The sequence below is a fragment of the Triturus cristatus genome, chromosome 12, assembly GCF_964204655.1.
Source record: "Triturus cristatus chromosome 12, aTriCri1.1, whole genome shotgun sequence".
Taxonomy (NCBI): Eukaryota; Metazoa; Chordata; class Amphibia; order Caudata; family Salamandridae; genus Triturus; species Triturus cristatus.
Window position 1 is genome coordinate 211,867,036 of NC_140595.1, and position 25,108 is coordinate 211,892,143.

Genomic DNA, 25,108 nt, shown 5'->3' on the forward strand with positions numbered 1-25,108 from the left:
TGAACTGCACATGTCCCTTTGGCCTGCTGTCTTGCGACGGTCAGCCTGACATGCGCATTTTCAACCTCTCCGCTCAGCTATCTTCGATAGATGGGTGAAAAGCAGGCACAGGCCCACAGTGCCTGATGGAGCGTCAATCCTGGCGCTTCTCTCATTCTGCTAACATTATCAGAGGCATGAGAACAGCGTCCGGCTTTGTAGGGGGAGTTGGCTGAGGCTCCAGGAGGACTCACGCTTACTATATTCCAGAAGAAACATGGAGCGGAGGACGGGAAAGCGAGGGTAAGTACATTTTTAACTTATTTTTACCATTTCAGGGCGAACACAAAAAATCTAAAGCTGTACCTTGCCAGTGAAAAACCTATTATTTAGGCTGGATTACGTGCTAGTGAAACTCGCGGCTGCATTTAATTACATTTTGCAAGGGAAGGTAGGCCTTATAAATGCCTCTATTAGGCCGCTTGCTAGCATCACTCATGGTTTCCTTCACATACACCAAGCAGTGATTCTTATGCTTGGAGCTGGTTCTTCCACCCTGCTCCCCAGGAAAGCCTAGATCAGTCTCTCATGTATTACCATGAGCCATGAGGTCCACATATGGGAGAGTCTAGAGAAAGCTAGCACAGATTAAAAAAATCTGAGGAAAGACAGCATGGATCCACAAGCACGGTATTCATATTTTTTTTTAGTTATTTATTTGTCTATATGTTTGTTTTGGTATTTTGTAAAGCACTAGGGTCTCCTTAAGATTACTTAACAGAAATCAGTCATGTTCAAAAGAGCATTTTTTGCGCATGACTTGCCTCGCTTTTCCTCTCGGGGAACTCAGCAGTAAAGACAAAGCAAACTTCACTCACTTGAAAAACAAATTCATCGTTTTTACGGGAAGTACCAGAAGTTTGCTACAAAACGATGTGCTGCTTTCCCACTGCACTGCTTCCCTAAAGACTGACTCCCCTCTCTCCCTCCCGCCTCCCCTGCTATCACATATTAAATTGGCCTTCACTCTGGAGAAGTTTCCCAGCTGTCCTCTCTTGGGTACCCTTTCTTCAAGGCGTCAAGAGATGATTACCAAGTGAACAAACACAGACACTGATGCGGCACAGCACCGCCCTCTCTTGTTCCCCATCACGGCAGCAGTGCCACATAATTTAAACGCTATTCACCTGCACTTATCCCCGTGTGCTTCATACAAAGGCACACAACCGCTCTTCAGTGTGCTGCGTGGACAAAGAGGTAAATCACAGGCTTTCAAAGCCGGCGCAGCAGGTGGGAACGTGTGCTCCTCTGCACTTCTGCCCACTGTCTCTCTAAGCAAGAGGGAGTGCGGGGCGCAGACTGTACTTTGTAAATAGACGCCAGAGGTGCTGTTCTTGCTTGATTCATCGGCGCCTGACAGTATTTCCATTAACTCCAAAACACTCGTGAAGTTGTCAGATTGCCTCATTTCATTCGCTTCGTATCTTCGTGACAGTAAACCATGTGTTTCACGGTCATTCTTTTTCCTGTTAAATATGATATTTAGTATGCACGTTTTCCTTTGTGAAGTGATTCATGCCTGACTACGGGTGGCCCCTTTTTGCACGCTGTGACGCAGACTATAATTGCCGCAGGGTCATCAGTAGCACAGTACTGGCAGGAGGAGCAATACAAGCGCGTCTCACAACATTGCAAACCGTGAGCAGCAATCAGATCATAAGATCCGCGTGCAACGTTCCTGGTGCATCCGAGATGCGTAGGGAGCTGTGAAATCACGAGGAAGTTGCAAGCTCGCGCTACCAGTTTCCCAGCGCAATGCCATGATGATTTCCTGCGCAGGCCAAGCACTGTGTGCCCTTCTGTGCATTAATGGTACTTTCCTCCTTAGTTAGTCTCTGCTCTGTGGGGAGGGGCGCCTACATCCTGTCAGCACAGGGCTGTGTGTGCTCTAACTCAGCATTGATATCTCAAAGTCCGTTATGAAGTTCTGTGGTTATACTCAGGCGCGCAACACCCATTGGGCTCACCGGGCTTCTGCCCCCCCCCCCCCCTCATGTGTGTCAGCCCGGCTGAGACAGCCTCGCGGGCTGGCGTCCGTCTAATTGCAGCCGGACCCGAGTACTTCACAGGTCTTTAAAATACCATTTACTCGTTAATGAGGCTTTTGTTGTGTTTCCACCCCTTCTTACAGCCACTCTGCCTATGGCTGGAAGACGTAGCCGCTACCTACGCCATTATCGTATGAAATCTCTTTATTGATATCATAACTGCACTTTCACAATTGCTTTATTACCCTTCTTGCTTTCTCAAATTTGCTTGAAAATGCTCCGTTTGCCACTCTTTTTTCAAACTTTTTTCGGGGGTAGAACTACCCAGAACACTCCTACGTTCGCTCACCACCAGGCTCGCATCCCGAACTTTTACGCCTACTGCTTTCAAATTTCACCAGCGACCACTGTTACAATGAATCTACATTTGTTCAGTAGACTATGCAGTCATAAGAGGGAACGCACATTGGTTTTGGCTCAGTTTGTCGTGTCCCAGAGAGTTAACGAAGAGGTCTTGATACCAGGTTTATCCTGTAATACCAATTTAAAGCGTAACCAAACATGCAGAAACTTGCATAGAATCTTTGCGGAGTACCACACACATGTTTTTCTGATACTTATTGAATCTGGCTGTGTGTGATTTTTTTTCAGCGCACACCCAAAAACAGTTGCAACATGAAAATATTTAAAGTGTGGTATCTCAATCATGATCTAATGTACATGTGGTCCAAGTAGATTATATGTGCATTAGGAGTTTGGTGAAATTGAATGCAAAAATAAATTTGCATTGTAGATCGTTTACAAAGACACTTGTGTTGAAATTGGGCATACAAATTTGAAAAATCATATTTAAAAAAAGGAAATCCTTGAACAATTTTCATCACACTTTTCATGTGTAAACATATGTGTCCAAGGAGCCTGTTCAGAATTTGATTAATTTAAATCAAAATTTGGAAACGGTGTATCCAAACTAGAGGATTTCGAATTCCCTCTGGAAATTGTACTGTGATGTTAACTATAGAGACACATCTATGGCACTATAATACATGGGAGCGTGCAATCCGTGTATAAAATCCAGACTCTCGCTTGTAATAAAGAAATGACATGGCTGCTCATCTGTAAAAATGTATTACAGTCTAGTTTTGATGTCACAATGCCTGCTGCCAGAGCCAGCAGATAAGGAGAAAGGCAGGACAGGGAACACATTTAAAGCTGCAGTTTAAAAATAGAAAATTAAACCTAGCTTTTTCCTCTTCTGCTCTGTTTTCTACGTAAGTAAAACGGAGCTATTTATGGCACCATGGGGCATATTAACAAGACAGGCGATAAAATTATCGCCGCTTTAGCGGCAGAAAACTGCCGCTAAAACGGCGATAATGGGCTTGATAATATGCTCTGTGGAATTCCAATTGAAACCCATGTTAGATGTGAAGGACATCTAACATGGGCTTCAATTGGAATTCCATAGAGCATATTATCAAGCCCATTATCGCCGTTTTAGCGGCAGTTTTCTGCCGCTAAAGCAGCGATAATTTTATCGCCTGGCTTGTTAATATGCCCCTACGTTTTTTGCACATTTGAGATAATGATATGAATGATAGATTCTTTCTGTATGTTTTTTACACATTTTGAGGTACAGCCTTTTTCTTTAAATTCTATATAGCGCGAACTCGACCAGAAGGTATTAGAGCGCTTTACATGAGCACTAGTTGCATTACAGATGGACACATTCATTTTGTTAGGCATGGGGAGATTAAGTGATTTGCCCAGAATCGCAGGATGTTTAGCATCCCTGCAGACTTGAAATTGTTTCACCAGCCCCGAGGTCGACCACTTTAGCCGTTAGGCCACATCCTCTCCCTCTTTCTGGCTTGTGTGTTTTATTGCGCATTTCAGATTCTGTTTTTATTCTTAATGTCTGCAAACAGCCTATCTCTTTCATAAGACAGAGCAACACACCAAGGCTTTAAGTGGTTTATGGAAAGGGTGATGGTGTGGCAATGCATTATAGGAAATAAACTACCCACTGATTTACATTGTAAGTCAAGTCAAATAAAACTTTATTCGGCTAAGAGACCATAAAAGCATAGCATAAAGGTAAAAATCATACAATGCAATTTTAGAAAGATGCAGCGGCATGTATCCATATGAATGATAAACACAAATCAAAAAGATGCATAAAAAAATTAAAAATAATCTGTTAAAAGTATTATGATAAGTTTCATATCGTTTCTGAATATAAAAAGCAGTTTTTATGAAATTTAATAATGAATAACACAATTCCCGCGAACCCAAGGATTGTAGGAACATTAGTCCTTCCTTATGGAGTCTCAAATTGGATTTGCGTAGTATTGGGAGCAAGAAGGCCCGTCTTGGCCTCGAGTATAGAATGCAAAATAAGATAAAGTAACTAGTGCTCTGTTTTGAAGTACCAACGCACCCGCAGGGTGGGAGATCCCTTTTCCAGGCCCTTGCTATAGGAAAGGCAAATTTTAAATGCAATATCCCCAGTCTAAAAATTGTTGTGGGATTCTCAATCTATCCTAGGTAAGGCGCATTGCTGCGTGTTTTGGTGACTAGGGTGACTAGGGTGTACCTAGCAATTAAATCCTTGACCTGGGCTCTTTCCGGGCATGTGTTTATATAGTAATCCATATAACATTGTTTGATGCACGATTTATGTTTGTGCTCCATCACGGAGGGATTGTCATACAAATCCGCTTGGCCTAGGGTCTTGAAAGTGTCTTTCACATAAGATAGCCATTGTATCTGATTAGCTCTATCTAATGACAAGCAATCAGCAATGCAGGTTCTGGTCACAACAGTCTCAGGTGTAGCCCAGATTTTAACCCAAAGTAATAAAGGGGCCAGGCTAATCAGGTCTTCCAGATGTCAGCCCAGTTCTTCATGCCATATTAAAGTGTCTGCTACCCGGAACTGACAACAGTCTATGAGTAAAATTGTTTTCTGCTCTTTGTAGGATACCAGCTTTACTATATCCCCACAGCCCAGCACAATATAAGCCTGCAGAGATGCACATGCTCCTTTATAAAGTCAACCTTTCTATTATTGGTTTGTTTTGCAGCTTTCAAGCAAATCTAAATATGGCTTCAATATTCCTATTAAAAGACTGAAGTATTGTCGTTATAAGGGGTACACAGCTAAGTGATTGGTTAAAAAGAATTCCTAAGTAGTAAACAATTTACCTTTGCTAAAATATGGTCCTTAATTATAAAAATCATAGTGTTTGGGCTGGGTCGGCCACAAGCAATTATTAAAGACTTTGAAAAGTTAACTTGAAGATCTAGGTCTCTTTCATAAATACCAGAAAATAGATCAAGAAGAAACTGGAGCCTATTTGCTGGGTGTGCAATCAGCACCGCGTCATCTGCGTATAATAAAATGGGAACAGACTTATTCCCCATACGCAGCACGTCTTTCCCGTTTTTGATCAAAAAAGTGTTTATTCCATTGATGTATATCAGGAAAAGTAAGGGAGCACCCCTGCCTGACTCCCAGTGTGGACTTCATGGGGAGGAGCATTCGCCCGAACCGCCATAGCGCACCCTTACTGTTAGATTTTGGTGCAGGTGGTGAATAAAGGGTAAAAGTTCCAGCTCTAAACCCATCTCTTCCATTATATCCCACACAGTTTATCATGATTCACAAGGTCAAATGCGCTCGATAAATCCATGAAAACCAAGTACACTGATTTATTTTTGGCCTTCACATATTTTCCCAGGATTTAGTAGAGATTTAGGCATTGTTCGATTGTCCCTAGACCAGATCTAAAACCAAATTGGGCATCAGATAGTACATTATTTGCTGAAGCCCATTCTTTAAGGTGGGACAGTAAAACTCGGCCCAAAATGTTTACACTAGAATCTATGAGCAAGATCGGTCAATAGGATGTAGGTTGCAGCCTGTCTACTTTTTTATATATCATGACTAGTAGGGCAGTCATACAGGAGTTGGGAATTGGGCCCCGGGTTACAGCTCTAAATACGTGTGTTAGTAATGAGGCCCACAAAATGGTATTAGACTTAAAAATGTCTGCGGGGACATTGTAAGTCACCTCAGAGTTCCATGACCTAATAAAAGAACTCAACTTTTGGCCTCGTTCTTCTATATTGGCAGAAAACTCTTTGGTTACTTGCAGTCTCCTTATAATGGGTACAGTAGGTACATTATGTGTCAATGATGGAACCTCATCAGGTCTCACCTCAGGGTGCACAGCGAAAAAGAAATTCATGAACAGGACAGTTCCATCAGTTTTTCGTTATTATTCCTTTTAATTTTCTCCAGTTTCATCAATAATCCACAGTTTTTCCAATAGTTTTTTGTTGTATGTATATTTTTTGTTGAACACAGTAGGTACATTATCCCATATATATTGTACATCTTTATTTAAACTTGATAAATAAGGTACCTTTGTATTATTGTTCCATTGACCTATCTTGCTGCGTCCTCTCCTCAGCAAGCCTTTGGAGAGTATTATAAATAAGCAGCTTTCCACATTTGTGGAAGAGCACAGGCTCCTCTATCCATCACAGTCAGGTTTTAGAATGTGCTACAGCGCAGAGACGGCGTTAGTCTCTGTCACTGACACTATTAGATCATCCCTGGATGGGGGGACCCCAATGATGCTGGTGCTCTTGGATCTAACTGCAGCCTTCGATACGGTCTCTCACAAGATCCTAATTCGCAGGCTGAATGACACTGGGGTCTATAGCAAAGCTCTTAAATGGTTTGCTGACTGTTTGAAAGACCATTCTCAAACCATTTCTTTGAAGCCTTTTAAATCACGTCCCCTTCCGGTCAGGAAAGAAGTACTGTAGGGGTCTAGAATAAGTCCCACATTGTTTAATGTCTATGTTGCCCCTTTGGCACAAATTGTCAAGGCATGTGGTTTCGAGAGAACTTCTTATGCTGATGACACACAGCTGGTTATCTCCTTTGGCACCTATGTGGAAGGGGTGAAAGCCTGCTTCTCCGATTGTATCAGAAGGATCGCCTCCTCGATGTCTAACAACTGCCTGCAATCAAACGGAGAAAAGACCGAAATACTTTTATTCTGGAAAACCCACCATCTATGGAAGTCGGACTGGCAAACATTCAAATTAGGACCTGCCCAGTCCCCAAAATAGGAAGTTAAAAATCTTGGTGTAAAGCTTGACAATTCTATGTCAATGAAAAAACATGTTTCTACCCTTTATGGAACCTGTTTTGCTACCATACGATTATTGACGAAAGCATTTCTGTGGCTTCCTTGTACCTCTAAGAAAACCTTAGTTGAAGCCTTAGTTACAAGTTGTCTCGATTATGGATATGCCTTACTTGCTGGTGCAAATGAGACTTTACTATCTAAATTGCAGGTGGCGCAGAATACTGCAGCCAGAGTGGTGTGTAATCTCCTGTCTGGCTCTCCCTCTGCCCCAATACTTCACTCTCTACACTGGCTACCTATAAGGAAAAGACTCATCTTCAAGATGTGCTGTCTTACCTAAAAAAACTCTCAACTATAAGGTTTCAATCTACCTCCAAAATAGAACCAGTTACCATCACCCAACTAGAGTGCTGAGATCTACAGACAAAGCCCTTCTTCAAATTCCAAGGATTCGTACCTCCAGATTTGGAGGGAAGTCTTTTTTCTACTTGGCCCCTTTTTATTGAAATAAACTTCCCCTAACAATTAGTTTGTGAAGAGAGCTGGGAAAGTTAAAAAAAAAAAAAAAAAACCCTTAAAAACCTGGATGTTCTAGTCAGTTTTTGCTGGTCACAATTCAAAATACTTTATTTCGGCCTATAAGGCCATACAAGTAAGAGAACAATAAAATACAGTACATACATAAATTCTTTTTAAAATACATTCATCCATTGCTCACTTAGTCAAATCAATATGCATCTAGTCCGTTACAGATCATATTGAATCTAGATGGGTTCCACCAAGTGGTCTTGACAATCTGAGGGTTGCCCTATTATCTTGTTCACTTGTAAAATGCCTGTGCAATTTAATAGCAGCAAAATACAATTTATTCCGTACTAATATCACATTTTTGGAAAGTGCATGTGCAATAGTTGCATAATGGCACAAATTGTTACACTATACCATTATACAAGAACATCAGCATGAATTAATTTATGTCTAAACTGATAGGAAGACTGGTAAAATGTAAGTATTCATAAAAAGTTCAATGAGATGCCTATATTAAGCTAGAGCTGTCAATTCTTAAAATCGTCAAAATATTACTAAAAACATGGAAACTAATACACTACATGACAGTTTAAAAATACTTCTATATTTACACAGAGGTGTAACTATTTCATTTTCGGTTTTTATCATGATCGCTCTTGACGAATTGTACAGCATTACCGCTAATGGGTGCTTTGAATTGACAGTCAGGTTTATAAAGTTACAATTTTTGTCCTCTCCTTTTCCTTGTGAAGTTAACAGCCAAAAGAAATTGGCTAAGACAAAAAATTATTAGGAGGGAGTTCTCAGTTTTTAATATTCTCAACATATCATTCATTCTCCTGACACTAAGGCACCTGGCTATCGGTTTTATCTACTTCCTTCTAGCTAGTTTGTATGCAGGGCAGAAAAACAAAACGTGTGGACTATCTTCATCAGCCCCCATTCAACATAAGGTGCAATGGGACTCCCCCTCCTTGAGTTGTGACATTGACCATTTGACAACAAAACTGTTTAGTTGTAATATACCGTATCTAAATTTCAGGTATAAACACTTTGCCAATAACGGTTCTGTCTCATCTAGGAACGGCTCGAAGTGAGGTGTCATTTTGAACTGGGGGAATTGTACGGTTAGTCTTCCATGTGTAGTGCTTGAAGTTACCTTATCTCTAACAAATTCCCAAAATAGCAATTTAATGTCGCATTTTGACTCAGGAGTCAGCAGACTTGGGTTCAAGCAGTATCTGCTCAGTCCTAGGTCTAAAAACCATGTTCTAATGTGAGTCAGCCAAGGGAAGGAAACTTGGGTGTCGAGTGCCAGGAGTTTGATAAGTGATTCTTTATACACTGTTTTTGCTGGTCATATACTTCAGCAGAAGCGCCGAGATATTCCTTTGGGGACAATTTGCTGCACAATGCCAATAGAGCATATATACTATAACATACCATAATATACCATACCATAACATAACATACCATAACATAACATAACATTAGTTGTGGTGGCATAATAATCAGTCATGGGATTGGCTGGTTTATAAATGCCTCCCGAACTCCAGAACATGCCTCTTGTTGTGTATTTTGTATAGCATATGTTTTGAAAATGTAAATTGTTTATTGAAAGTGGTACTGCATAATAATCGAGTACATTTAGTACTATATGTTCATCATTTGGCTTCTCAATGGTTGAAATCTGTAAATCTAGGGGATAACATCCCTGAGTTATGTAAAATAAATAATTCATGGGTATGGGCATAATTTCTGCAAAATGCTGGTTTTGAAACAACTCCTGAAAGGATGTTGTGGTTATGATAAAAAACCAACAAATGCAAATTGGCTTCCACTTGTGGTAAACTATGCTGGCATGCTGAATCCAGTTGCTGCAAATGCACCTCAGCATCCAGTCTCCCAGTAATCGCTACATATTGCAGTGTCCGGCAGTACTGGCCACAGTACTCACTGTACATGATCTACACCCATGGACCCTGCCATCTACGATATTGAACCGGAAAGAGGAAACAATATAGTTATCATTAGGGTAAATAACCTAGGGCCAGATGTGCGATGTTTTTTTCAGCCCGCAACCGGGCCGTGTGCGACCTGAAAAAAAGCACTTTTAAATGTACAAGACCCTATTTGCAATTCAGTAAGCTATTACCGAATCGCAAACCGGGTTTGTAAGTCGCTATTAGGAAGGGGCATGCCAGAGGCGTCCCTTCCAAATAACGACTCGCAGGGGCATGTATGAATGCTTTGCGACCGGAATGCTGTCTCAAAACATTCATACTTTACCGACTCCGTGAAGAAGGTGGTAAACCATTTGCAAACAGACCCCTTCCCCCTTGTGAATGTGGGCGGCAACATTTTTTAAGAGCAGGCAGTGGTCCCACGGACATAAGTGGTATCATTTGAGATGTTATCAGTGATGTCACTGATCATGTTATGAGTGATGTAATATGTGGGGTCATAAGCAGTGCATTGCGGGGGCATAAGTTATAGTTAGGTCAGCTAACTATTACTGCTGAATTTCACTGGTTTTGTGCGAGTGAAATCTGAGCCTAACTATATCGTCCCTGTAATCTTTCATTTTTTTAAGGGAATTTCTAAGGTTTTTTAGAATTCTGTTTCCTAACTAAAAATGTCCCTGTAACGTTTGTTTTTTAAGTGGATTTCTATGTTTTTTTTAAACTAGTAGTCGTGTTTGTAGAGTGGTGAAGAAAGGGGGCGGGCCTCTGACAAGCTCTCAGGAAACCTGCTGTGTCTGAATTAATGGAGGTAACAGGAAGGCGTCTGGGCCCCCAGGAACCCTCAGCATCCAAGAGGACATAATCCCCCAACCAGCAGTGCGCCAGGAGGTGCTTTTGCAGAGTGGTGGCATAGGATTAGCACAGTGTCATCCACGCGGAGCTGTAAATTGACAAAAGCCTTTTACCACTCCAGGCGCAAAAAATGGTAAAATACCATCCAAGCCAACCTGGAATGACTAAAAGCAACCCCTGACGCGTGTTTCACTATCATTATAGCTCTTCAGAGAGGTTTAGCTTTGTCCAGATACAAGGGAGCACCCAGTATAAGTCAAAACAATACCCTTTCAACCACAGAGTGCCGCATAAATTATTTAAAGAAGAAGCAGAGAACTTTGCACAGTACCCAGTTTAGGTGGAGAGCTGTTCCCCATGCAACACTCTAAACCTCTCTGAAAAGCTATGCCAAAGGCAGTGTGCGGCGAGCGTTGGTGGCAGTTCCTACAGCCAACCAAAGGAAGGAAAAGCAATGCTATACAATGTAATGATAGAGGATATTTAAATGTTTCATTCTTTAAATTCCCCAGTGAGTGCCAAGGAGATGGTATTATTATTATTTATTATTATTGGAGCTTGTAGAGCGCGCGGCTACCTCCAACGGAAGTGTCCCGGCGCTAGCAGCGCATCCATCCTAAGGGGGGAGAAGACCGGGTCGGACCGTCGGCTCGAAAGGCAGGCCGGATAGCCATGTTTTTAAGGCTTTCCTGAATATGGTTTCCGAGTTGATTTCTCTCAGGTGATCAGGCATGGAATTCCATAAGATAGCGGTTTTCACCGAGAAGGCCCGGCCACCAATCCTAGCCTTTGCAAAACAGGGATCACCAGAAGATTCTGATCATTGGATCGGAGTGCTCTGGATTGGCTATATTTCTGAAGTCTCCGCTTCAGGTATAGAGGACCAGTCCCTCTAGCTGCTCTATGAGCCATGACCATAGCTTTGAACGCCACTCTTCTCTTTACCGGCAGCCAATGTAGACTGCGCAAGTGAGGGGTAATATGATGTTGTAGCGGCACATTCCTAATTAGCCTGGCTGCCGCGTTTCGAATGAGCTGTAGCCTCCTGATCAGATACTCCGGAAGACCAAGGTAGAGACTATTAGCATAGTCAAGTTGAGAGGTGACTAATGCATGCACTATTGACTTTCTGCAGTCCATGGGCAGGAAGTGAAGGAATCTCTGCAGAGTCTTCAGTTTCCAGAAACACAGTGAGGAGACATGCGCAATTTGTGCCTTGCCAGTGAGTTGAGAGTCAAACTTAAACCCTAAGTTCCTGGCACAGGCAACAGGAAGCGGGCGGATTTAACTCAGTCAGCCACCACAGTGCAGATCGGGGCAGAGTAGGTTGATTAAAAAATAAGACCTCCGTCTTATTGGTGTTTAATTTTAGACAGCTGTCCGTCATCCATGAGGAGATGTTCAAAAGACACTGTCTAAAATTGTCGAAAGCTGTCTCGTTGTGTTCTCTAAAAGAGAACACCAGTTGTGTGTCGTCGGCATACGAGACAACTTTTACCCCACATTGCTCAACAATTGGCTAAAGGGGAGTAAGATAGACATTAAAAAGTGTGGGGCTCAGTGCCGAGCCCTGAGGAACACCACACATCAGGGGGCTGGAACTAGAGACATGGGGGTGAAGAATTACTTGTTGAGAACGACCCTCAAGAAATGAACGGAACCATACCAAGACGGTGCCCGTCACTCCTAAATGATGGAGTCTGTTCAGGAGAATCCTGTGTGATACTGTGTCAAAGGCAGCGGACAAATCCAACAGCACCAACATTGCACAGCTACCCTGATCTAGGGTTTCACAGATCGATTCAGCCACTTTGAGCAGAGCTGTCTCCATGCTGTAGCCCGACCTAAATCCAGACTGGGAATCATGAAGATGGTCATTCGATTTCAGGAAGTCTGAAAGTTGTCTCTGGACTTTTTTTTCAAGAATTTTGGCTGTTGCTGGGAGAAGAGATATGGGCCTAAAATTCTTTGACTCGGCTGGGTGGGCATCCTCTTTCTTGAGGATAGGCTGAACGTAAGCTTTTTTCCAGCTGATTGGATAAACCCCAGTCTCTAGCGAAGAGTTCCAAATAGGATTCAGTGTAGAGTTGAGCCAGGGGGCTAATAACTTGAAAAATCTGGCCGGGCATGGGTCCAACGGAGAGCCTGATTTTTTTTAATTTAATTCCCCCAGTGACGCTTCCATCCCAAAGGGGAAAGGCCGACCATGTATCCAATGGGAATGAGTTGCCAAATCAGGTAAAATCCCAATGATGGAAAAGAGGAGTAGATGGTTAAAATTATATTCTGGAAGAAAGTAGCTAGACCTTCACAGAGGGCCAAAGATGGAGGAATAATGCTCTTTAGGGCTTGATGTTTCAAAAAACCTTGAACTATCTTAAAAACGTCTTTTGCGGAAATGCCAGAGGACTTGATCTGCTTTACAATGTAGTCCCTGATGAGCTTACGTTTCAGACTATATGAAATTTCCTCAGTGCTGCTTTATTTTCGCGTTTGGCTGAAGGTTCATATTTGTTTTGCCAGACATGCTCCAGCCTCTTACATAGGCTTTTCTCCATCCGGAGCTCCATGGTGAACCAGGGAGCTGAAGGTTTATTCCTGGCAGTTTCATAGTCCTAATAGCGGCTATTTTATCCAGGGCTGAGTTAACCCATTCATTGAAAACAAAGGCATCATGGCTCGGGACACCTGTGAGCTTAGGGGGAATGTTATGTAGCTCGCAACCCATTGATTCAGGTGAGACCTTCCTCCAGTTTCTCCTGTCCACAATAGTAGGTCTAACGTGGTTATTGCAGGCCACCCAGGTTAGCTTAAAAGGGACCAACCAATGGTCTGACCAAGTCACAAGTGAGGGATCCTCTACCTGTAGTGTATGATCATTTGTGAAAAGTAGATCAAGAGTGGCCAGCTACATGTGTGGGTGGGTAGTACCTTTTGAAACAGGTTTAACCCTTTAAGGGTATCTACCCATTGAACCACTAGGGGGCAGTTCACATTGTCCATATGGACGTTAAAATCACCAAGAACAGTAAAATTTGTATGCCTCAGTGAGAGATCGGCAATACTATCATACAATTTCTGCCAGTGGGCAGTCAATGAATTCGGAGGTCTGTAGACCAGGAGTCCTGCCATAGAGGAGGTTCTTGGAGAATTTAATACAAAAAGACATGGCCTCAAATAGCCCAATGTCTTCAATTTTCTTGTATGAGATCTCCCAGCCTTCCCTCATAATTACGGCCAGGCCGCCACCTAACCTGTTGCCCATCCTATCAGCCTTGATTATTCTATAGCCTGTAGGAATGGCCAGGGAAATGTCTGGGTTTGAGCTCTCCCTCAGCCAGGTTTCCGTTAGAAACAGGACATCCCAGTCATTAGTCTTTAGAGTGAGCCAGATGTCACTAGCATGTTTAGGGAGAGATCTACAGTTAATCAGGCAGGCCCTGATAGGCGGCCTGGGACTAGATTTAGAAGTAGGTCCTAGGGTCAATGCACCCGCTGAATTATGGATATCTCCCTCCTCTTTCAGAGGTGCCATATCCAATTTGAAGGTGCAAGTCCTACAGTAAAGCTTGTGATGGCCACAATTCTCGTCCCCCATCAAACCAGGATCCAAACACGTAAGCTTTATACAACCTGATGTTGAAATAGCGAGTAGCTGCTCTCAAGTCCGAACAGCCCTAGCCTGAAGGGAGCCACGGGCATCATGGCTGGTGCTGGCCGCGATCCGGACGCGGACGGGCGCAGACGGGCTTGCCTTTGGAGCGCCAGCGGCGTGCTCGCGCCAGTCTCCCTTTTTAAAGAAAAAGCGTCAGAACGACTAGCCCGCTGACCGCACTTCTAAGATGGCGGCCTAACGTAGCGTTACGTAATTGTAAAGCGCATGTGCAAAAGCACAGTATCCTAGCAGCGCAAAGGTACAAAATATCACAAATATCACAATTAAGCAGTGCCAAATAGAATGAGCACGTTTTTTAAAAAAGGACCAGCCTGTCAAATTCAAACTAAAAGAATGTGCAAAATTGGCAGATTAAAAGATTGTGCGAAATCGGCAATATCTAAGATCACGTCTCTCCCGGCTCAGGCCTCAGGAGGACGCAGCTGTGCGCGCTCGCGCCAGTCTCCCTTTTTAAAGAAAAAGCGGCAGAACGACTAGCCCGCTGACGATGGCGGCCTAACGTAGCGTTACGTAATTGTAAAGTGCATGTGCAAAAGCGCAATATCCTAGCAGCGCAAAGGTACAAAATATCACAATTAGGCAGTGCCAAATAGAATGAGCAAGTTTACAAAAAAAAAAGAGGACCAGCCCCCCAAATTCAAACTAAAAGAATGTGCAAAATCGTCACAAGAAAGATCGGAGGTAGTAATGCATATGAGAGCGCACATCAAAAAGAATTATTATTATCGAGTTGGGTATGCAGTAGTATTTATCAGAGCAAAAAAAATTTTTTTTAGATCACATAGCAATTTCAATTAGTGGTGCCACTCGGGATAAAAAAGTACCCTACTACCTGGGTGCTAAAAATGCATGGGTCATGAGAACATTCCCCGTGCTAAGCAATATTTGAATAACAATATCCCGGCACTCCAAAGTTTACAGTTGCGATTTGTTTTGGTTATTAGCCACAAGAGCATAGAACAGAATATTGTCAATGAGACTGGCTACAGAACAGATTAGGTCCTCACAGTAATGTGTGGAAAAAATAGATAGTTTAATTGCAAATTTTTACAAAAATATGAAGGAGTCACAATCGTAGGGACACTTCAGAAATAGCTAGTACAATGGGTAACAGAAATAACTAGTACAATGGGTAACAGTCAATATTTTTCATGAGAAGAGACCATGCGGTCTCCAAATCTTAGTCCAGAAGGATAACAGCCGACACGTGTTTCGTCACGTATAGTGACTTCCTCAGGGCTTTTGATATAAGTTAGTGAGGATAATATAAGTAACAGTCGTTTGTTCAAACGTGTTCCCAAAGAAATTTCCAAAACTCCAAACAAGAATAAGGGAGATTCCTTATAGTTTGTTTATAGGGAATTGTATGTTTCCTAAAGAGTGGTTCTGGTGCTATTACACCTTGTCCTGAAGATTATAGAGTCTCCATCAGTTGTAACTAAGGTAAAAGAAATTTATAGACCATACTGCGATGTACTTCGGTCAGAGTACTTAGTTATGTTATTCTTTTCAGGTAAGTGGACGTTGTCACATTCCTCGTGTGAGTATATAATATTTGGTAACTTCATATGATAATTGACTCCGCCATGCTAAGTGGGGTCAGACAACTGGCTATGGTAAGCCCGCGCAATTTGTCCAATGCGACCGAAAAGACATCTCCCGTGTCTATTCCACAACGAAAGAACTTCTGTTCTATAAATTTCTTTTACCTTAGTTACAACTGATGGAGACTCTATAATCTTCAGGACAAGGTGTAATAGCACCAGAACCACTCTTTAGGAAACATACAATACCTATAAACAAACTATAAGGAATCTCCCTTATTCTTGTTTGGAGTTTTGGAAATTTCTTTGGGAACACGTTTGAACAAACGACTGTTACTTATATTATCCTCACTAACTTATATCAAAAGCCCTGAGGAAGTCACTATACGTGACGAAACACGTGTCGGCTGTTATCCTTCTGGACTAAGATTTGGAGACTGCATGGTCTCTTCTCATGAAAAATATTGACTGTTACCCATTGTACTAGTTATTTCTGTTACCCATTGTACTAGCTATTTCTGAAGTGTCCCTACGATTGTGACTCCTTCATATTTTTGTAAAAATTTGCAATTAAACTATCTATTTTTTCCACACATTACTGTGAGGACCTAATCTGTTCTGTAGCCAGTCTCATTGACAATATTCTGTTCTATGCTCTTGTGGCTAATAACCAAAACAAATCGCAACTGTAAACTTTGGAGTGCCGGGATATTGTTATTCAAAAAATGTGCAAAATCGGCAAAATTAAAAGATTGTGCAAAATCGGCAATACCTAAGATCGCGTCTCTCCCGGCTCAGGCCTCAGGAGGACGCAGCTGTGGTAACTGAAATGTTTCCAACAGATGGACTTCTGAGAAAATTTAGGGTTGATCGGGTTGGTGTAGGTTAAGTAGCCTAAGAGAGAAAAGCTAATTTTGCCTGGCTCTTGCTCCAGGAAATAAAATGAACCTCTTTTCAGAGTCGGTTATGTAGAAAAGTAGAACATTTGAGTTGGTGCACAAAAAGAAAGGAGAAAATCTGACAAAAAAGAAAGAATTGCCCGAATCAACTTAAAGCGTGCTGATAAAAAAAATAAAAAAATAAAAACAGATGAATAATTGTCATCCAGTCTAAAGATCAATATATGAGAGAACCAAAAAAGGCAATTTTTTAATACTATTAGCTATGAGAAATGTAATGAAAACTCGATGACCCAAATCAAAGAGATCTCACATGGACCGAGAGAGGTATCGTGAGGGAGGATGAAGTAATATATCTAGAAGTGGAAAATCTGATAATGACAACTATATACTTTTTACCCAAATTGCCCAAGAACCATAGGAACCCACCTGGTTGCCCAATGGTATAGGTTCATTATTTGTAAGAACATCAAAATACATACTTTTTATTTGGCACCTAAAGTGAAAGAACATAGGGCCCCATTAAGATCCGCCCGCCACCGTAACGGTAAACGGGACCGACCGCCAGAGGTGCGGCGGTCCCGCTAGGCAAATTAGGATGCGACTGCCACCCTGGCGGTCGCATCACGCACCTTTTACATTGCGGTGGGCGGTGCTGTAAGCAGCACCCGCCGCAATGTAAAATATGCATGTTGTGCATTGACATGCACAATGTGACAGGCACCGCGTGGTGCCTGCCACCTTGTGCATGCCAATGAAGGGGGTTACCATGGGTACCCCCCAAGTGCAGCCATCCACCCCCATCCGCCCAGGGGTCCGCAACGGGCCCCCTAAGCCATTTACTGTATGCCTTTCCATGGTCGAGTCTCAGCCATGGAAAGACATACACACCGCAGGCATGTTAATATGGTCTGCCTTTTCCTCCCGGCCAGCAATCTGACCGGTGGAAAAGTGGTGGACGGACGTACCGTCTGGCGCGGTACCCCGCCATAGTAATATGGTGGGGGGTAAATTGTGCTGTGCTGTCATGCGGATCACCACCGCCCGCCACTGCCGGCCGGGCGGTGGCGATCCACACAACATCATAATAGACCCCATAGTTGTTATCTCGGGGATACTACCAATCTGCTGCATCAATTGCAAACTATTCCTTGAACTATGAAGTACCTGCTCGTCACTATAGCTGTAACATCTCTTTACACCTGTATAAGTCATGAATTAGGAATACAAGTGCAAATACTTCATGTTAATGGAAAACATAAATGGTAGGGAACATACATATATGTTGTTGTAAATGATAGAAATGGTGTTCATCAAGAACTACTTTCTCTGAAATCTTCCACCAAACATGCAGAGCAGCAATGGTGAATTATTTTGACCCTCATTACGCACATTTGTCCATGGGTTTCAGGAAAATCGGATATGCATGGACCAATCGACATGAAAATGTCTGGAGAATATAATTACCTAGTTACATTTTATTGATGATTTATTTATTATTTGGGACGGAACTGAAGAGCATTTCAAAGAATAAGTTGAAAGCTTAATTGTACAACATCCATCTTACATGCATGGTAAGCTTAGAGAGAATAGAAAATGGAAATCTTCTAACAACAACATACGGGAAACATATGTCAACGAACAGTGTTATGCATGCAATAAGTCACCATGCTTGTCACTTGAAGTGGAATATCCCCTATGGGGAAATGCTGAGAGAGAAACAAAATGGTTCAACCCAACAAGAATTGAACAAACATGTTTCAAAATTCAGAAATCGATTTGCTGTGAGGGGATATACAAAAAGTGTAATTGATCAAGTAAGAATGAGAAACACTAAAGTGAGGAATTATTGGTGACAGCAATGAGTTGGTAATAAGACTGCTAATAACTTATCATAAGGAAGTGCCGGAGATCTGTCAAATCTTTTTAAAAATTGGCATATTTTGCAAAAAAACCTTGGATTTAAAAGAGAGAATTGGCATAGATCAGAGCAGATGTCTCAAACCGGTTGATCACTAACTACAAACCAGTAGCTCATTGACACATTTAGAGTAGCTCACAGCCTTAAGCTCATTTAAAAAAAAAAAAAAGCACAGGGTCACATTTTTCTTTTAAAGTCAAGGGAAGGTTGTGTTTATTTTACATTATTATCTTGAAGTGGCAGGTAGCAGGGCCTGACAATGAGCAGTGGGGGACTCAGATTTATGACCCAGGGCACAGAGGTGAAGAACTGAAGCACTGAGGTATTTAAATAAGCCATTGTCATCTCAGTATTGGAGTGTAATAACAAAATGATGGTTCTGAATGCTTTTAAATGATAGCAAATTAAAATGAAGCTACCTTAATAATTAAGTTAACTCTTCATTTTAATTTTCTCCCATTTAAAAGTGTTGAGTTTACAAACAGCAGGCCTCTTGCTCCCATTAGCCAGTAGACACTGTGCCATATTTATATCTGAAAAATGCAGTCCTTTTTTAAATGGTAGAAAATTAAAGTGAAAGAAAATATTTGTATGAAACATTAAGTCTTAATGTTTTCCCTTCACTTTCAATTAGGCCAATTACATCTTCATTTTTTATGAAGCATGTTTCTTCACTTCAAATTCCTCCCTTTTGAACAAATGGCTGTATTTTCCTGTTATAAATGTGCCACATTGTCTACAGGACACTGGGAGCAAGATGCCTGGTGTTTGTAAATGCGACACTTGGAAATGGGATTAAATTGAAATGATGAATTTTATGGAATCCATATAAACATAAAGTTAACTCTTTAGTTTAATTTTCTCCCATTTCAAAGTGTCACCTTTACACACAGCAGGCATCTTGCTCCCAGTGGCTGGTAGACAGGGTACCATATTTACAAGTGAAAAATACAGTCATTATTTTAAGTGGGAGAAATTTAAAGAGAAGAAAAATTCCCCATATCATGGACATTTCTGCAGAACGTTTTCTGCACTTTTCTCCCATTTAAAAAAATGGTTATATGTTTGTTTTATACATGTAAGGGTGCCACAAATGACAAAAAATCTATTCCAGTGCCAAACGTACATATGACACAGACTCTCACTCACCCAAACACATTTATCACATTCATACGCACACATGTTCATACATCCATAACGACTTCACACTCACTGCCACACATGGCAGTCCTGTCATAATGCCCATATTGAAAGTATTTTGTTCAAATCATAGTATCTGGTTCTGTGGACATTAGGCTTAAAGTCAATGTAGCTGGGTGTGAGGGTGTCTGGTAACAATGCACAAGTTTCTTAGCTTTCAGTAGCTCTCGATGATTTTCACTAATCGGAAGTAACTCTCACTACAGAACAGGTTGGAGACCCCTGGATTATATTGTTGCATAGTAGAGTGCAGTGGCGTAGAGTGCAGTGGTGCAGAGTGGAGTGGTGCAGAGTAGAACAGAGTGGCGTAGAGATCAGTGGCGTAGAGTGGTGCAGAGTAGAGTGACATAGAGTGTATTGTAGAGTGTAGTGCTGTAGAATGCAGTGGCATAGAGTGCATGGGCATTGAGTGGAGTGCTGCAGAGTGCATTGACATAGAGTGGAGTGATGCAGAGTAGAGTGGCATAGAGTGCAGGGCATTGAGTGCAGTGGTATAGAATGCAACAGTGCAGAGTAAAATGGCAGAGAGTTCAGTTGCGTATGCAGTGAAGCAAAGTAGAGTTTCATAGTGTGCAGTGGTATAGAGTGGCATAGAGTGCATTGGCATAATGTAGTGTGGTGTACATCACAGTGGCATAGCGTACAGTGGTATAGAATAGAGTGCAGTGGTGTAGAGTGCAGTTGCATAGAGTGCAGTGGTGCTGAGTGGCGTAGAGTGCAGTAGCATAGAGAAGAGTGGTGCAGAATACAGTAGAGTGCAGTGGCGTACAGTGGAGTGGAGTGGCGTAGCGTAGAATATACTGGTATAGAGTACATTGGCATAGACTGTGTGCAGAGTACAGTGGCATGGAGTGTGGTGGCGTAGAATACAGTGGCATAGAATTGAGCTACGTACAATGCAGCATAATAGAATACAGTGGCATTGATTAGAATGGTGGATAGTAGAGTGCAGTGGTGCAGAGTGAAGTGGCATAGAGTGCAGTGGTAGAGAGAACAGTGGCTTAGAGTGCAGTGGTACAGAGTAGAGTAGAGTGCCGTAGAGTGCAGTGAAGTAGAGTGGAGCAGAGTAGAGTGGCATAGAGTGCAGTAGCATTGAGTAGTGCATAGTAGAGAATAGTGGCGTAGAGTGCAGTGGTGTAGAGTGGAGTGCTGCAGAGTGCAGTTGCATAGAGTGAAGTGGTGCAAAGTTGAGTGGTGTAGAGTGCATTGGCATAGAGCACAGTAGTGCAGAGTAGAGTGGTGTAGAATTCAGTGGCGGAGAGTGCAGTGTTGTAGAGTAGAGTCTCATAGAGTACATTAGAGTAGAGTAGACTGGCAAAGAGTGAAGTGGAACAGAGTGGAGTAAAGTGGTGTAGAGTGCAGTGGAATAGACTAGATTGTTTTAGAGTAGTGTGAAGTGGCGTAGATTGGAGTGGTGTAGGGTAGAGTGTGGTGGTGTAGAGTAAAGTAGTGTAGAATGCAGTGGCATAGAGTGCAGAGTAGATTAGTGTGGCGTACAATGGATTGGTGTTAGGGTTCAGGGGCGTAGAGTGGAATGGTACACAGTAGAGTACATTGGCGTTGAGTGTATTGGCAAAGAGTGCAGTTGCATAGAGTGCAGTGTTGCAGAGTGGCAACCAGTGGAGTGGCCTAGAATGGAGTGATGTAGAGTGCAGTGGCAAAGAGTACAGTGGTGTAGAGTAGAGGGGCATAGTGTGCATTGGCATTGGGTAGAGTGATGCAGAGTAGAGTGGCATAGAGTGCAGTGGTTTGAGTAGTGCAGAGTAGAGAATAGTGGCTTAGAGTGCAGTACAAGTGTATACCTTTTACAAACATCATCAGTAACAAGCTCGCTAACAGAAAGACCTTGCATAAGATGTCATCGTACATGCCAATAAACATGCACCAGTAACGTGATCTGGTGTCAGTGCTAAAGCTGTAAAAAACAATATGTAGTCCAAACAGTAAATGACCTCCATACATGCTTTCAGAAACATAAATCTGCAATAATTAATAAGAAACCTCACTGCCTGTAGCTAAGTCAACCATTTGGTATTAGATTAGAATTTGTTCCCTGTGGAACGTCTTAAAGACAAAACTTCTGGACTGTGACAAAACCACCTGATTACTGTCTATTGTGGTAGAACTGAATTGAATTGCAAATTGCAAATGGAATCTTCATTGATGATGCTTTTTTAAAAAAAAGCTGCAGTGTCAGCTGAGCGCTCACTGAGCAACAATCTTGTACTACCTGAGGAAGGCAGAAGCCCGAAACGTAGTGGAAATGTATTCATGTCCTTTTGTGAGTCCAACTGTTTGTGTGACTTCTTTCATTCTTCATTTCTACCTGCAAACAAGTGGAGTGGAGTACACTACAGGGGGCTATAAGGAGTGCCAAAAGATTTGAGTGGAGGAGGGGAACACAAAGGTAGTTGTCATCATAAGGGATGATGGGCCCTGAAGCCAAGCAACACCAAGAGGAGAGTGGCTGGCAGTAGGCTGGCAGGTTGGGAAAGCTGGGCCAGGGCAGTGAGGTGGGGTTTCACTGAAGATGATAAGGGGGACTTTCATCAAATGAGTTCTGTGACCAAATTATAACACTATTATGAGGTGTTATGGTCATGCAATTCCTTGTTCTAGCCCATGCCGTATAGTGATAGAACTAAAAATGCATGCCCTGCCTCTGCTTTTTATTACTTGTGGTGATGGAAATGAGACTCATTCATGCCTCATTAAAGACTAGGACTTCTCTGTGTTCTGCAATCCTGTTTGCTGCAATAAAACTTCTTGTGAACCTCACATCTGTCTCAACTTTGGATTTTTTCCCCTCTTGTCATGAATCATCAACATGGGTCTCAGTCGACAAAGAAGACATGTTGTCCTGACTTCAGTCCCATTCCAGAACACCTCAGCCGTAGTGTTACTCACCCTGGCTGTAGGTGCTGCCAAGAAGAAGGAAGCAGGAGAGGGCCCAGAGGATACTCATGTCTTCACCGTGTGGCTGCTCTGAGAGACTTCCCCCTGCACACAGCTGCTCTTATAGCAGTATACCTCCAACCTTGAGACAGTGCCCAGTGGAACCTCTCTGGCAAACAACGCAACCGTAGCACCTGTCGCAGTTCCGGCTGCTCACAGGCCTTGGAGTGATAGCAACATTTCAACACAAGCTGTGCTGGTGCACGATATCTTTCCTTTCTGTGAAACCTCTGCCTCTTTCTGAAGATTATTCCTTTTGCAGGACAGAGAGAAATTGTAGGTATTGCCTGAGCAAATAATTTCTAGGATTTTAGTTGTTAAAGCGGGTGTGCAGAATAGATGATGCAATAAGAATGCAGTAGGTGAACCACAAATTGCAAACATGGCCTTTCTTTGGAAAGAATACGTTTGGAAAGACTTTCTGTGAACAGGATTGTTAGAGTTCTAGTGTACTGGTGGGTAGTCATTTTTGACGTCTTCTGATAGAAGCTGCATATATCTCTGATTGGTCGGGCAAGGGAAGCACTCCTAAAAGGCAAGGTAAAGCAGTTGCCAAAGGGTTCTACCACTAGGAGGCGCCACATTATGAGAAAAGGTCAGAAAATGGAATATGAAGTGCAAATGCTGGAAAACTATTCTTGGTGAGAAACACCTGTGTGATCCTCACCATTAGTGTGGAACGAGGGCTGAAGGTTGTCGCCATACAGGCTGGAAGACTAAAGGGTTCTATTGTTCCCAACAAAAGATACAATTGCTGTTCTATTGTTCCCAACTAAAGATACAATCGCTGTTCTATTGTTCTCAACTAAAGATACAACCACTGTTCTATTGTTCGCAACTAAGGATACAACCGCTGTTCTGTTGTTCCCAACTAAAGATACAACCGCTGTTCTGTTGTTCCCAACTAAAGATACAATTGCTATTCTATTGTTCCAAACTAAAGATACAATCGCTGTTCTATTGTTCCCAACTAAAGATACAACCACTGTTCTATTGTTCGCAACTAAGGATACAACCGCTGTTCTGTTGTTCCCAACTAAAGATACAACCGCTGTTCTGTTGTTCCCAACTAAAGATATAATCGCTGTTCTGTTGTTCCCAACTAAAGATACAATCGCTGTTCTATTGTTCCCAACTAAAGATACAACCACTGTTCTATTGTTCGCAACTAAGGATACAACCGCTGTTCTGTTGTTCCCAACTAAAGATACAACCGCTGTTCTGTTGTTCCCAACTAAAGATACAATCGCTGTTCTGTTGTTCCCAACTAAAGATACAATTGCTGTTCTATTGTTCCCAACTAAAGATACAATCGCTGTTCTATTGTTCCCAACTAAAGATACAATTACTGGCTATTGCCTATGTGAGATATACTGAAGAACCCACCAAGAGATTAATGATCGTAGATCTCCAGCTCGCTTGAATTTTGGAATTGGAGTGTTAACGGAGTGCAGGTAGGCTAACACTTCAACCTGTGAACCATCACTTGGTTGGCTGCTGTTATCTCTTGCAGCAGAGAGGAAGAAAGAGCCCTATTGTTCCAGCCATAATAAACAAAAATATTTTCTTGTGCCAAGACCTAATCCATTCCTCAGTTCACTGAAAAACCTAAAGCTAAAGGGGAAGTCAGGTTGAAGGAGTGTAATAGTGGCTTCAGCACAACACCTCAAAGGACATGAACTTCACATGGTAACAGGTCGTATTCACAACGTTAGCTCACATCTGTTGATGGGTGCATACCACAGCACCTCTGATTTCGTAAGTCCAGGATTTTTACTGTAGATTATTCTCAGAATCTTTACTAGTCTGATCATTTAGTAGTGAGAACTTACTATGACTTCCTTTTTCATACCATGGCAGTGTTTATGCATGTTATGGTGTTGATAGAGCTAACTGGGATCCTGTCTGCTGCTCTAGTTACTTATTTCGCTAATAGTAGCTACACATAAAAATTGAAAGGGCAAGTATGGAGCCTTGCATGACTCCATATGGGACTTTAATGGGATTTGAATCATATGATAATGAATTTCCTACTTTGATGCATTGTGGTCAGGAAACGGCATTTACAACACAGCCTTAAGCACATGCGCAGCTCCCCACAAGCGGAACACCGCTTGCCTTAACCACGCACATGCCTTAACCAAGCATATGCATTGTTAAGACAGTCAGTTTTCTGAGCGGATGGGCAGGGAGAGGACCCGGAATGATCGCGACAGGAAAACGGACCGGGATGCAGCTTGGTAAGTTGGGCTGGGGCCAGGGGGAGGTGGGGTGAGGTTTTAGGGGTGGGGGCTGGTTTTAGGGCTCGTGGGAGGGGGTAAGAGGCAGTGTTACAGGGCTGAGGCAGTTTTTAGGGCTCAGGGAGAGGGTGGTGG

At 42.4% G+C, this 25,108-nt stretch overlaps 1 protein-coding gene across 1 annotated transcript in view; it reads right to left on the reverse strand.

Annotated features, from left to right (window-relative positions):
- Nucleotides 1–22,811, reverse strand: part of LOC146773092 (chymotrypsin B-like) — a 75,173-nt gene extending 52,362 nt beyond the window's left edge. The window contains exon 1 of the mRNA XM_085637586.1: nt 22,686–22,811. Within this exon, the coding sequence (XP_085493712.1) occupies nt 22,686–22,743 (58 nt within the window). The 5' untranslated portion in view covers nt 22,744–22,811. The remainder of the gene's footprint in view (nt 1–22,685) is intronic.
- Between the last annotated feature and the right edge of the window lie 2,297 nt (nt 22,812–25,108).